This window comes from Crocodylus porosus, unplaced genomic scaffold (assembly GCF_001723895.1).
Source record: "Crocodylus porosus isolate Cpor-Errol unplaced genomic scaffold, CroPor_comp1, whole genome shotgun sequence".
Classification (NCBI taxonomy): Eukaryota; Metazoa; Chordata; order Crocodylia; family Crocodylidae; genus Crocodylus; species Crocodylus porosus.
Window position 1 is genome coordinate 94743690 of NW_017728918.1, and position 14140 is coordinate 94757829.

A 14140-nucleotide genomic window follows, 5' to 3' on the forward strand; every position below is an offset into this window, starting at 1 on the left:
GCCCCAGAGTCTCCCATCCACCCAGCACTTGTTACATAAACACTAAACACATGCGAACATGGCCACCTATAGCACTTAGCAAGTGGAAAATAATTACAACAGAGTAAATGTTCCCAATCCAAATTTTCTCTTTCAACTGATTCTAATGTTCTTAAACTTTCATTTTAGGGCTGAATTTCTCTTACATGGTCTCTTCCAGGGGGCACTTTTAACCACAAAAAAAAAGAATGTGAATAGTAAATAAACATGCACATGCATCATTCTAAATAATAATGATATTATTTTGTACAATATAATTGCAATTTTTTGCACAGCTTGCATGCCTCTTTGCTACAAACTTGAAAACAGTTCCATGGCCACGTGAATGCCTTGTGATAACCTAGCACAATTCCATTTTGAGTTAGTCATATTTTAAGCATTTAAAAATATGGGAAAATGTTATGTAAAATAATAAATTATTTTAAATTTAATTTATAAAAGTCTTCTTCCAACACTCATGGCACAAATTAGCACATACTGTGTGGAATTTTCCAGTCAGTTTGAGAGGTCAGTAATTTCTGAGCCTGACTCATGATGAGGACATAAGGAACTCATGAGGACATAAAAAAGCCAAATAAAAGATATGTCAATAATTGTGGAATAAAGGAGTGCCTGGAGTAAAGAATACCTCCACATGGTGAAATACTGAAAACAGATGAAACTAAATTGATTCAATATTCTTTAAAATAGTTTACAAAATTGCAGTTAAATCTTTCAAACCTTTCACTCACTTCTAGTTGGTATAGCTGTGTGATACCTTCAAGAGACCAGCCAAACATGGCTATGAATACTGAATGACTTTCATTATTATACATCTTACTTCCATTAAAGCAGTGTTTCCCAACCTTTCCCAGCCCAAGGCACACTTACATTAATAAAAAATTTCTGCGGCACACTTGTTAAGGCATTCCCCATCCTCATACCTACTGTAGCTCATTGTAGCTCATTGCCTTGGCAAAATTCCACAGCACACCTGTTAATTTCTGATGGCATACTGTTGTGCCGCAGCACACTGGCTGTGAAAACTGCATTAAAGTAAAGCAACATATTACTACCAAATTCAACAGAAGCAGGACTGGCCCCAAAGTCCTTCAAGAACTGTATTAGGCGATAACTACCACAGTAGTCTAAGAACATTGGCATTGCCAATGCCTGATTCAACTCTTGCTCTCTGTAGGCTTACATGTCTGTGACTATTAATGAAGCACCTTTCACAAAAGCTATCATTTAAAAATGTGGAAATCCTTTTGTTTGCCACTGCTAAAGCAAAGGAAAAGGACAAAGGCCCCTGATTCATATGCGAAAGGACTTTCTTCACTGGCTGTACAGAACAGTTAAGAAAAAGAGACCCCAGTCAAGATCCTCATTCAGAAGCGAGTCACAGCCATGGATTTTCCCTTCCTTTATGGAAAAACGGCTTAGTTCTCTTTCTGGACACATCATCCCTCTCCACAGGCTGTGCAGTATACATTTTAGAGAGCCAAAGGTCTCTGTGTGAACTGCGAATAAGTCTCAGAGCAGGAAAAAGGGATAAAACCGTTCCTGATTGCTCCATAGAGGTCTAAGTGGAAATGTATTTCAGTTGAAGAGAGGAATCTGCTATGAAGGTCATAGACTTCTGTACTTGCAGACCAGAGATCCACAAAGGTGGGATATCAGCTCATACTTTATTCTACAAGAAAGTCCCTTCTCTTGTTGATTAACTGTGGAGAAAGCGCCATAACAGAAACCTCAGAGTTTTCCCCACCTGAGATAAGGGAAATGGACCTTAAATGAATAACACTTTCTTGATCCTATACCACTGGACATATAGTAAAAGTTTTCTAATGTCTCACAACTATTTAATTTAAAAAAGAATAGGAGTATCTCAATCTGGAATTTTGTGGCAACATACAAGCTGTTCAAGCCATGGGGTAATATAGTTTTTTTTTCATCAAACCAATCTAAACTAAGTCATTTACAAAAAACTGTGTAACTTAGATTGATTCTGCCTCAGGCTTTTTGAATGTCTGTAAGCCCATAAGAAAATGTATCATCCAGCATCACTACACTATATCAAAATGATTTGGAGAGTAAATCTATTTCTTCTTTTAAAGCTGTTTCACAGTGGAGGGGGGAGGGGAAACTTGCCTGAATAATGTGAGCGAAGGGGTGAAACTTTTCAGTGTCTGTTTTGGGTTTGTTTTTTTAAATGTTTTTAATACAGGGTCACAGAAGATACAAAGGTTTTATAGCCCACTATAAAACAGCTCTTTATCTTTCCCCCCTAATTCTCTGGTGTCACATTTAACAAAACTAGGAAACTGCAGATAATATGGATGTTTGCAGATTAAATGTCAGGCAATAAATAACACTAATTTCACATACCTAGAAATATAAAGGCACCTTATCATTCTTTAAGCCCCTCACTCTTTGTAATGCTTGCTAACATTTTAACCCAGGCAAATTAAGGTATTGTTTTTGCTGCCATTTCACATGGGCAAAGCACACAGTTATAACAGCCTTTTATCAGATTTCATGGTATAAAAGGGCTCCAAGTGCCTAAATACACACTCTCTGTTGCTGTTAAATGTCACAGTTTCAGGGTTCCTGTTTCAGAAGATGTGTGTGTCTTATGTTTTACTCCTTTTGTTTCCTCTTTACAGTGGTTCAAGTACCACCTGCCCCAGAAGATGCAACTGTGACTCTGCACAGACAGTGCAGTGCTACAGAATTATAGAAATACCTACAGAGATGCCTTTCACCACCAAGAGGCTGTACATTAGCCACAGCAAGATCAAACAACTCCAGGTAAGAGAGAGCCCGGTCTAAATAAGTTCTCTTTTCAATTAGGTTTCTTTCTATCTGCTTGTAACTTCCAAGTCAAGCCCAGCAAGAGGTTTATTCCAGATGCTAAAGGTTGGGTACAACTGTGCACTCTCTGCTTTTTGTTTTTCAGTTTTTTACAGATTGTCCTGTTCCCATCACCATGGTATCAGAGTGCCTGTGTAAACTGCTTGGAGGATTTATTTCTTATATGATTCATACAGAGTTATACTGATGATCTTGTGCTTACACGTTTTATAATTAGTAACAGTGAGGCAAAAATTGATCAGTTTTTAATTGGTCAAACACTCATTGCTTCACTGAGATAGCATAGCTTCTCTGAAAACTTACTTCTTCACCAAGAAAGTGTAGGTTCTCTAAAATCTAATGCGTTGCTTCTCCTGCTAAGTCCGGATTTTAGAAAACAGAAATGGTTTTCACAATTAATGAAACAGCATCACTTCCCACCTCCATTTTACACCTCCATGATACAGCTTCTATTAAAAATACATGGTGAAAATTTGGTTACTCAGGACCTTACCCTATATCTTTGAAGTCAATGTGGGAGATGTGTGCTTGATATTAATGAAAGCAATTTTTAACGGTAAATGATCTCACTAAATAAGGAAATAAATTGATTTATAAATAATAATTCTTGTTATAATAGCTTACTCTGAGTTTTCCTAGGCACCATTGAATCCTGCAATACTGTACAGAAGTTAGTACCAGATGATGGTTTTTTTTGCAGCACATGCTAAAATAACTTTTCCCTATTCTTACTGTAACATAATATTGGTACAATAAATTCAATTGATATGGCTGGACACTAGGGAAATACAGCCCTCTGTATTATACATGTTCTGTGTGCCAGTTTTCTATGAAAAGCTTCTCAAGGAATTCTCCATGAGAGGGATACATTTTTACTGAAGTATATTTGCTTTTATACCAGGAGTATCATTTTAACTGTTATCAACTATACCTTTTGTTTTTACTTTCAGGATTGTATAAACTAGGATAAAAATCACTTTGGAGCAATATTTGGGTCTCTCTTTGCTTGTACTGTTAAGTAATCTCAGCTTTGAGAGCAATGTTGAAGTTTAACCAAAGCAAAGAATTAATTTTTGCTATTTTTTAAGTCATTACTGATATCCATCGTTCACTTGCTATTGGTCCATTCCTTGGAAAAAACAGCTCTCACCACTGTGTCTTAAATACACTTATATAGTCTGGTTAATGAACTCCTTCTTCTAGTATGTCTGTTTACTCTTTCTCAGGAAATGTAACCACATTTTAAGTGTGAAAGAAAAATAATATTTGCACATCGGGGCAAGAAATATCTCTATTAGCTTAATTGCCTATTTTTGTAAGTGACTGTTCAGTTAATAGTAGCTAACTAGACTTGGATTTCTGAAAAGGAAACAGATGTTTGTTATGATGCATTTAAGAATGTGCTTATTATAGATACCTCAGATATCCAGGGTATGCTGCTGTGTAAAGGAAATATAAAAATGAAATAAATGGCAGGATTGTTTTATAAACAATTTTACATGAATGAAATCACAGGGCAATTCATTGTACTATAAATTCACTGAGCTGAACAACTGGTGTCCTTCTACTATTAATTTTGCAAAGAAAAGAAATAAGTGTTCTTTGGCTGCTTATTGTACTCAGCATAACATGTGAATTTTTATTCTTTCTGACTATTTATCAAAGATCTTTAATGAAGAGTGAGCTAAGCTTCCAAATATATTTTTCACTTTTCCTTCTATGTGACTATCTGTACTTAAAATAAAACTTCATCCCTGACCCCAGAAGAACTTAAGCACATATGATTAACTTTGCAGACATGAACAATCTCATTCAGCATATATGTAAGTGCTTACAGGATCAAGGCCTCATTTTTCAGTTTTAAAATAAATGCTTTTTCATGTGACAGCTTTCAAGAGATACTAGCTTTCTTTTAATTTTTTTAACCTCTCTAGTTTATTGAAATTAAAATTAAAATACTACTACTACTAATAATAATAACAACAGTAATGATAATAATAAATTGTTATAATATGCATTTTGCTCTTCCCAAACTGTGAATCTAGTCTGGTGACTTTTACTTTAAATTCAAAACCATTTCTAATTAGATGAATTGAGGGTTTACATCTGCTAGTGAAATACTGTTATTGCTGTTCTGTTTTTCTGTTATTGCTACAGAAGGGCCTGCTTAAAAAATATCTTTGTAGCAGGGCACTAGGGTGCCTGCTACTGAAGACAGAAAATGCCTTGGCTGCCATTACTTAAGGCAGCAGGTGCCAGTGGTTATGGGAGCTGATTAGATCAGCTGACTGCCAGGGGGTGGGGCTTGGCCTTCATAAGGAAGGGAAGGCTGAGGCCAGACATAGTTCCTCTCGGGTAGGGGTGGAGAGTTGAGCAGCCTGAGTTAATGGTTGCAGCCTGACCACTCTGACTGGCTGCAATGATGCAGGGGTAGAGAGAACCCTGATGGAGGTAGGAGAGAGAGCCAGCATAGAGTGGAGTTGGTATTATAAGCTTGGGGGCTTATGAGGCATTATAGCCGGCTGGCTTATAGTTTGTTGAGTTGTGATTATTACACTGGAGGACCGGGTGAGGCTGTAGGGGTGTGAGGAGGCCTCATGGGGGTTACCCAGTAGCTTGGGGGCTTCCAGTGCCCAGTGGGGCACAGAGTGCGGTGCCAGTGGGGCACAGCTGTTGGTGCCAGTGGGGTGTGTGTTGGGGTGTGTTGACCCCGCTCTAGTAGGGCAAGTGACCCAGACGGTGGTCCAGGGGGGCCAGGCACGGCTGCGGCCACCTGAGCCCCAACTGCGTGTAGGAACAGGAAAGGGTCCTGGAGCCCTAGTAGGGCAAGTGATGCAGACAGTGGTCTAGGGGGCCAGGCACGGCTATGGCCACCTGAGCCCCAACCGGGTGTAGGACCCAGAAGAAGGGTCAGGAGCCAGGCACGGCTACAAGCCACCTGAGCTCAAGCACGAGAGGCGTGGCATAGGCCCGAAGAGGCGGGTCTGGGGGCCAGGTAAGGCTAGGGCTGCTTGAGCCCCAACCCTGGGAATCCCGAGTCGGGCACAGAAGGCCCCAGTGCGGGTGCGAGGAGTGCAAGCAAAGGCCCCAGTGCGGGCGGGCGGGTGCGAGGAGTGCAAGCAAAGGCCCCAGTGTGGGCATAGAAGGGCCCGGGGTCGCGCCCCTTGCACTCCCCACCTGGGCCCGAGTGTGGGCATAGAGACCGTGGGGAGCGCGGGGCGCAGGCCAGTATGCGAGTGGCCACGGAACAGAAGGGAGGCAGGCCCGAGTGGGGCACTGCCTGTGAGATACGAAGCCCCGAGAGGGGAATAAGCCCATTGGGAAGTTCGGGCTGGGCGAGAAGGGGTGCAGTTAGAGAGATGCCCCAGGAGGGGGCACGTATATTGAGTAGGCCCCGAGAGAGGACCAGCACAGGGATGAGAACTAAAGTCCTAGTATAGTAAGACCGGCCCCGTGCCAAGAAGGGCAGGAAGGCAGCCTCCCTAATTGAACCTATACTAAGATCAAAGACGTGGCGAGTGAGATAGAGGGTGCATTCAAAGCCCAGGTTGGCATGGTAGGCAAAGGCACTAGGGGAGGTCATGGCACCCCTAGGAACCATCCTGTCACAATCTTCTTTAGCAGACATAAAGGCAAAAATGAAAATGCTTTTATTCACACTAAGTTAGTAGAACCTTGTTTTCACAGCATCTAAATATTTGGATCTAATGTTTGGGATCTGGATGTTTAGGAGTGTCACTTTACATTATAGACTGCCTAGGAAATGAGCAGGGATCTGGGTTTTCTGCTTACCATGAAAAAACATAGATTTTCCCCTTTTAAGGTGAAAAATGCAGATTTTCTCCTTTTTAGGGAGAGAAATGTGAATTTTCTCCCTTAAGAGAGAAAATTGCAGGGGACGGCAGGTTTCCCCTTGCAGGCTGGCACGGTTCATGCCTGCAGGGGCTGCTTGGGGCTCGGAGGAGCAGGAAGAGGCTGATCGAGCAGGGGCACTATGTGTGCGCACATGCATATGACAGCCAGGCAGTGTGGAGAGTGATTCCTGCGGCTCCCTCCAGGTGGGTCTGGGAAAGAGGGGGAGGGGGGGAGGGGCAGATTGAGGCCCCCATGGTGAAGGAGAGAGTGGGGCAGGGCTGGGGCATTGCCCAGCTGAGGTGCTGTATGGGGCCTGGGGTCCAGGACGAGAGTGGGAGGGCATGGCCATGGGGCCTGACTGGGGGATTGGGATGGAGCCATGGGTAGGTCACCCAAGAGATGGCAGGGGGACTAGCTCCCTGCCACTGCATGCACTCCTGTGGGTACATGGGGGGGGGCGCATGAAACCCAGATTTGTGTATGGGGCAGGGGTGGATGTGAGCTGCCTGCTGTGGGCTGGGGGCTCCCTACCCTGCTGCCCTTCCTCTGGGGCCTCCATGGCCCAGCAGGCAGGACCTGGCATGGGGGGGCAGGGTGGGGAGGCTTGGTCACTGTCATGACCCCCATGCCAGCTGCACCACTATGGTGGGATGCCCCTGCCCACGTGCAGTGGCAGGGGGCATGGCTCTGCACCATCACTGCTGCTGCCAGTAGGGCATGGGATACCTTGCCATGGCAACATGACCAGAGTGGGATCCCAGCAGTAGCACCAAGCCTCCCTGGCCTCCCGCGATGGGTCCCGCCCATTGGACTGTGGAGGTCCCTGGAGGGGAGGGCAGTGGGTTGGGGAGCCTTGGGCCAACAGCTTGCGGCTTGCATCCTCTCCCATCCCTCACCATGCGCTTTGTTCTGGCCATGCTGCTCATGAGGGCAGAGCAGGAGCCAGGCTTCACGCTCTGCTCCAGCCATAACAGCTGCTGCCACCTCCTGTGGGCAGTAGCCAGGGCTTGGATGCTGCTGGGGCAGAGGGAGGGGGCTGTGAGCCTTGACCCTGGTCCCATAGTCCTGGCAGCTGGTGACCCCTTCTGGCAGGGCTGGGTAGGGCAGGGGCTGCAAGTCACAAGTGAAGGGCATCAGCAGGCCTGGGAGGATGAGGGGCTGTGGGTGGGGACTGAAGGGCACTAGCAGGGTCAGGGGGTATGGGTTGGGAGTGAGGAGCACCTGGGAGGGCATGTGTGGACTCTGGGTTGGAAGTGAGGGGTGCCAGGGAGGTCTGGGGGATGGGGAGCTGTGGCTCAAGACTTAAGGGCACTGATAGAGCTAAGGGGCTGTGGGTAGAGAGTGAGGGGCACCAGTAGGGCTGGGACTGGGGTGGGGGTTGTTGCTTGGGAGTGAAAGGAAATAGCATGGGTAGGGCATCGATATATCAGGGCTGCTCAGCACCACAAAGCAGGGGGCAGGACAGCCACAGCTGGACCCACAACCTGATTTTTCTATGATAAAAAACCAAAACCAAATGCCAAAATATATATAATTTATTTTATTATAATGACTGAGGCACTGGTAGGCTTCCAAATTCCTTTAAAATTGTAAATATATTAATAAAACCTTGTATTCAACTAATACTGATTATATATAGTGGTGTTTCATTTATATAATGGATAAATGTGGATTTTAAGTTTTTTACATCAGAGCACTTGTGATTTTTACCAGTGATTTTTTTTTTTTTTTTTTTTTTTTTTTTTTGGCAATCTTTAAACAAAATCAGAATCCCTAGAAATGAACAAGCAGCACCTTTTGGCAAAGACGGAGCATATATTGTTTAAAATATGCCTTGATTCAGATGATTTATATTGCCTTATGTTTGGGAATTGCAAAAAAGGGATAAATGTTTAAATCTCAGAGCCAACTGTAAGGCCTACTAAGGCACACCAAATGGATGGGAAAGGAAAATTTAAGTAATCCTCATTAAGAAGCCTGTGGTGGGCTTGCTGGCCTTTGCCTGGCTCTCCAGGCTTAGGAGACAGTGATGAGGGAGTGGGGTCTAGGAGCGGCCGTGAACTTCCTAGCGCCCCCTACCATCACTCATGGTGGACTCAGCACCCTTGGATTCTCGCCCACCACAACTTTCATAATAAATAGGTTTGTATGGGAGGCTGCCTTTATCCCCAAGTAGACGGTGTGTGTGTTCCTACCCCTACTCCACATGGGGTACTGCTGGGCACCCCTGCTTTAAGGGCTATGTGTGCCTCCAAACCTCCCCTTTTAGCATGCCCCAAGCCTCGCAGTTGTTCCGTGAGATGTTGTACGGTCCCCTGCCCCTCTGGTGCTCTCCCTCTGGCACCCTGGGCTCGTCACCCGCCTGGCGCCCCCGGGCCAGGCTCCTACCCACTGGCCTGTTACCGGTGCCCCAGGCCTATCTCTCCGCTGTCTGGCTGTTACCGGCGCCCCCGGGCCTGGCTTGACGCCGCCACCCTGTTACTGGCGCCCCCGGGCCTGGCACGCTCTTGTGCTACTCCTCAGCCCGTTGCCCCACTCTGGGGCCTACTGCCCACCTCTGGGCTTCCCCGCCCCTCTCAGGGCCTCTCCCGCACCTCTCGGGGTCTCTGCCGCGCTCTCCACAGCTGTTGCCCCCCTTCTGGGCCTACGCCGTGCTCTTCGACCGCGTCCTCCACCCCTCTGGGGCCTTGCCCTCTCTGGGGCCTATACCACGCTCCTCACGCTTGGGGCTCAGGTGGCCGCAGCCATGCCTGGCCCTTGACCCTTCTCTGGGTCTTTTGCCCTACTGGGCAAAACACCGCCCTTATGGGCTACAGTCCGAAACTCTGCACACCATGCCTCTCCGGTGCAAACAGTTATGCCCTACTGGCACAGTACCCCTGCTGGGCACTGGGAACCCCCAGACTGCTGGGGAGCTCCAGTGAGGCCTCCTCTCACACCTACAGCCTCACCTGGTCCTCTGGTATAACTATAACACAAGCCAAGCCTGAACAGCTGTAACAAAAAACCAACGAAGAGCCTTCCCGCTCATAATGCAAACTCCCAGCCCCCAGCAGGGCTTCCACCATACCTCCTTTCAGGGATCTCTCCTCCCTAACATCATTGCGACTGGTCAGCACCACAATGCTGCCGCTGCCGCTGCCACTTCAGGCCGCTCAGCTCAGCCGCAGAGCTCCTGCTCCTGAGGCTGCCAGAAGGGAACTGCTAGTCAGGCTCCAGCCTGGGCTGTTTATAAAGGCCTGGCCCTGCCCCCTTCTGACCAGCTGGTTGCCATAGCAACCCACAGCGGCACTGCCCTGTCGATTGGCAGCTCGGTTCCTTTTACTTCCCTGGCACAGGACACCTTGGTGCTCCTGTGACACACCCCCACCCCAAGTTACACTACCTGGCACAGGACACCTCCGTGTTCCTGTGACAACAGTGAATACAGTTTGTGGGGCAAAACCCACCAGAGACAGGCACAGGAGGACAGTCCATTCCCCCTGTACTCCAAAGGCAGGGGCAAGAATGGAATTAACTGGGAACTGCAGTTGCAGTCCCCCTAACTGGTTCATTTTTAGTCTGGGGGTGGAGCCCCAGAAAGGATATAAGCAGCTGTGTGCTGAGCACGCAGCACAGTTGGTGAGGGACAGAGAAGAAGGAACAGGTCCTTGGGCCAAGAAGAGCTGGGAGAGCTGCCCAGCGGGCATATCTGGCTGCCCAGAAGAGCCTGAAAGATTTCACCACTGGATGGAAGTTGTAGGCGGTGCAGGTGTCACTGCACAGAGGGTCTGCAAGGAAGTAGGGCCCTGGGAGCCACAATGAGGTGCCTCAGGTCTCCAACCCTGGCACAAGGCCGGGTTACAGTGCAGGTGTTGCTGCACGGAAGGTCCGTGAGGGACTGGGGCCCTGGGAGCCACAGCGAGGTGGCTCGGGTCCCGAACCCCAGTACGAAACTGGGCTGCACAGTAGGCGTCACTGCATGGAGGGTCTGCGAGGGACTGGGACCCTGGGAGCCACAGCAAGGTGGCTCGGGCCTCCAACCCTGGCACGAGGCTGGGCACAGGAGCTAATGCTACCACGGGGTGAGTCACAGTGGGGTGTAAGGCCCTGGAGGAGGAGGGGCTGGGTGGTTTGGGACCCATTCCCTGTAGTGGGTCCATAAGGGTCCTGGGAACAGCAGTTCCCGAGCGTGGGGACAAGCATTCAGAGTGACCCAGCCCTGGGTATGCCTGAGGTGGCTCAGGCCTGCAACTCCCCCTGAGAAGGATTGAGCCACTGGGAGCTTATGAACACTGCCCCACCCAGCTCCTTGGGACACATGAGTCAGTGGGGCAACGGGTCTCCCACTGTGGAGTGACACTCTGGGAAAGATAGCCTCAATAAAGAGGCAGGAGGAGAGACCTTGTAGAGGAGGGGAACCAATAGAGAACCCTTGCATCTCATATTTTGGAGCGCTTATTGATTGTTTGATACTCAGTGTGCATTTTTAGAGTGTTTATTAACTGTTAACTGAATGCCTTGTATTTTAGAGTGTCATTTTATTGTTGAACTTACCTGTTCATACTGTTTGGGACCATTATGCTTACCGTTTGAATTTGGGTGTATATATAGTTATAGTTATGTGTATTTATAACCTGTAAATATTCACTTTAGTTTACTACCTTTATATATATCTGCCTATATTAAATTTTGTACCTGGTAAAGACATTGCTTTCTGTCCCTGCTCTATTAAGACATGATCGGTGGGAGGGAACTGCAGGTGACTGCAGTTTCCAGCCCACCACATGTGCCCTGCTGGCTTTCCCCTTCTATTGGTGAGGGGGGACACTCACTTTGGGGACACCCAGGTTACAATCCTTTGTCAGGGATTGAAAGTCTGTGCATTGAAAAGAAGAAAAAATGTTCTATCACTTAATAAGATGAATATTAAGCATCTTAATGGTATACAGCAATCCACTCTGTAAAAGTAAGAAAAAATTCATTTGAACCAATAGAGAAAATGAGACATGCCATCTATATGAAGTTTCAGTTTTATTTTGACCTTGGTAATTAAGGTCTCTGTAAGCCTTTAGATATGAGTAATACTTATTGTCTAAGTTCTGCTCTTCAGTGCAGCAAAGCTCTTGATCCTTACCAAAGCTCGTCATTTTTACAAAAAGATTAGACTAATGCTTTTTACTAGTGGTCAAACGCTTTGCTCCATAGGCTGGATGGGCAGTTCCCAGTCAGTCTGTGGTCCAGATCCCACCAGTGGTCCCAATCTGACTATGTGGAGTATGTAGCCCCAACCCAGCCCTACAGGGGGAAGGAGGCATGGCCAGCCCTGACCTAGCAAGGAGAAGGGGGAATGGCCTGGCCCAGACCCAGACCCATGGGGCCACCATTCTCCTGTCACCAAATTTCCTGACCTCAGGAGACCCACAGGCCAGATGCCATGGCACTGTTTGCTGGATTTGGCCCGTGGGCCAGGAGTTGAGCATCCCTGCTTTATACTTCTGCCATAGTGGGAAAAGGTAAGGTCAGCATCACTATCTACTGTGGAGATGGCAGGGCATTTCATGGTGGTAAACATACTTATTTAATTAATGTAGAATTGATGAAGAATATTAATGAGATTTCATATCTACAGTCTCTCGATAACTCACTATCTGTATGTCAAATTTGCAAAACAAGATAGTGAAAATTCAGCTGACAGAAGTTGATATCTTTGAGCAAGATCCAGAAGCACTTTAGACTCCTAAAACTTTTGATCATATCCTTTTCCACCTATGAAGTACCTAAGTGAACCTAGGCACCTAGGTTGTCCCTATTCCATAGGACTTATATATCTTAAAATTGGTTGTTTAATTTTTATAATGTGCTATCATCTTAGGCTAAGTCATAAAAAGCAGTGAAGGGAAAGAAGAGGAGTTCCAAGATTATTTTTGTTCTTTACCTACTGACTGTCTAATTTAAAGTCTAGGTCAGGGAGTAGAGGCCACAAATGCCCCTCTAGATCTTGACCTTTGTTGCATGAAGAGACCAAATAAAACCTGGCTAACCCTTCCATAGCTTTCAGAGGTTAAGATGTTAACAAAAATAAAACTCAGGTCTTTTAGATAAAGCAAACAGATATGACTTCCAGATACCCGGAAATATTGATACCATTTTTTTTTCTGAATTGCTTTAACATGTACAATAATGCTGTTTGGTGAAATCTATCATAACAGGATCTAGGAGGAGGAAACCAGGGTTGCCAATGGTTTGTAAGTTTACAGCCTAAAATCTCCTGTGAAAATAATTTTGCTCTGTGAAAATAAGACATCCTCATCTTGCTTCAAGATTTATCACCTGAATGAAATTACATTTGAGGCAGTCATCAATGCTGGGCAGAGAGAACAGAGTAGCACCACCATATCTAAGCAGGAGCTTTGATTGGCACAGTGAACTATCTGTCAGAGCTTTCTGACCCACTGTAGCCTCCATAGTTCCTTGCATCTTGGATGGAACTGTGGGGCTGGGAGGTGGGGAGAGGTAGTAGGTGGGGTCCATGCTGGGATAGGGAGAGTGGGTAGTGGGGACCTGGCTTATGGGTTGGCTGGGAAGGATAGCATGGTGTGGAGTGAGGTCAAGGGTGTCAGGGTGTGAGCTAAGTAGGGGACATGTGGTGGGGGTAGCAGGGTATAACACCATTTCTGCAGTTACATAGGGCTACCAAGATTTTTTTTTTTTAACTGACAGTAAAAATTTTGTCTGTCAGTGAAAAAGTTTTCAGATTAGAAATACATATGCTATTACATTGCCTGCAAGATGATTTTTTTAAGGGAGCATGCAGTGCTGCTCCTCAGTGTAGGAATAAAATGTGCCTCCACTTAATGATCCCCTTGAGAAAATGGTGTTTAGTTTGTGGTATTAGCTAGACAGGACTCCCTGTGCTTTTCAGTATCATAGAGAGATCTGTGCTGCATGTAGGACAGGATTGAGCACTTGATCTGAGGGTATTTAGTACCAGAGAAATCAACTCTTTCAAATCTAACATCTTATGTTGAATTTTATTGTTACCCATGATTTCATATCTATTCTGTATCACTGCTTTAATCATACCTTCAGTGCTCTGAAGGTATGATTATACTGTGTCCCTAGGGCTGTCCACAGGGATGTTTTCAAGCATGCCCAGCCCACCTGTTCCCACTTGGATATGCCAAACTTAGATATACAGCAGTGAAACTTCACTGGAGGCACTACATACAGCCACTCAAACATGTTGGAGATGCAGATTTAAACAGAAGGTGTGGAGAATGATAAACTTCCACAGTGACTTCACTTCCACATTTCTGGATTTGACATAGTTTCATAGTTTCTAGGGTCAGAAGGGACCTGAGCAGATCATCTAGTCCGACCCCCCGCCATGGCAGGAAAGAATACTGGGGTC

The 14140-nt window shown here is 46.1% G+C and overlaps 1 protein-coding gene across 1 annotated transcript in view; it reads left to right on the forward strand.

The window, feature by feature from the left end:
• The first annotated feature begins 496 nt into the window (after positions 1-496).
• The window catches only part of LOC109312149 (nephrocan-like), a 25462-nt gene continuing 11818 nt past the window's right edge, over positions 497-14140 (forward strand). Inside the window, exons 1-2 of the mRNA XM_019538193.1 lie at positions 497-546; positions 2685-2829. Of these exons, the coding sequence (XP_019393738.1) occupies positions 497-546; positions 2685-2829 (195 nt within the window). The remainder of the gene's footprint in view (positions 547-2684; positions 2830-14140) is intronic.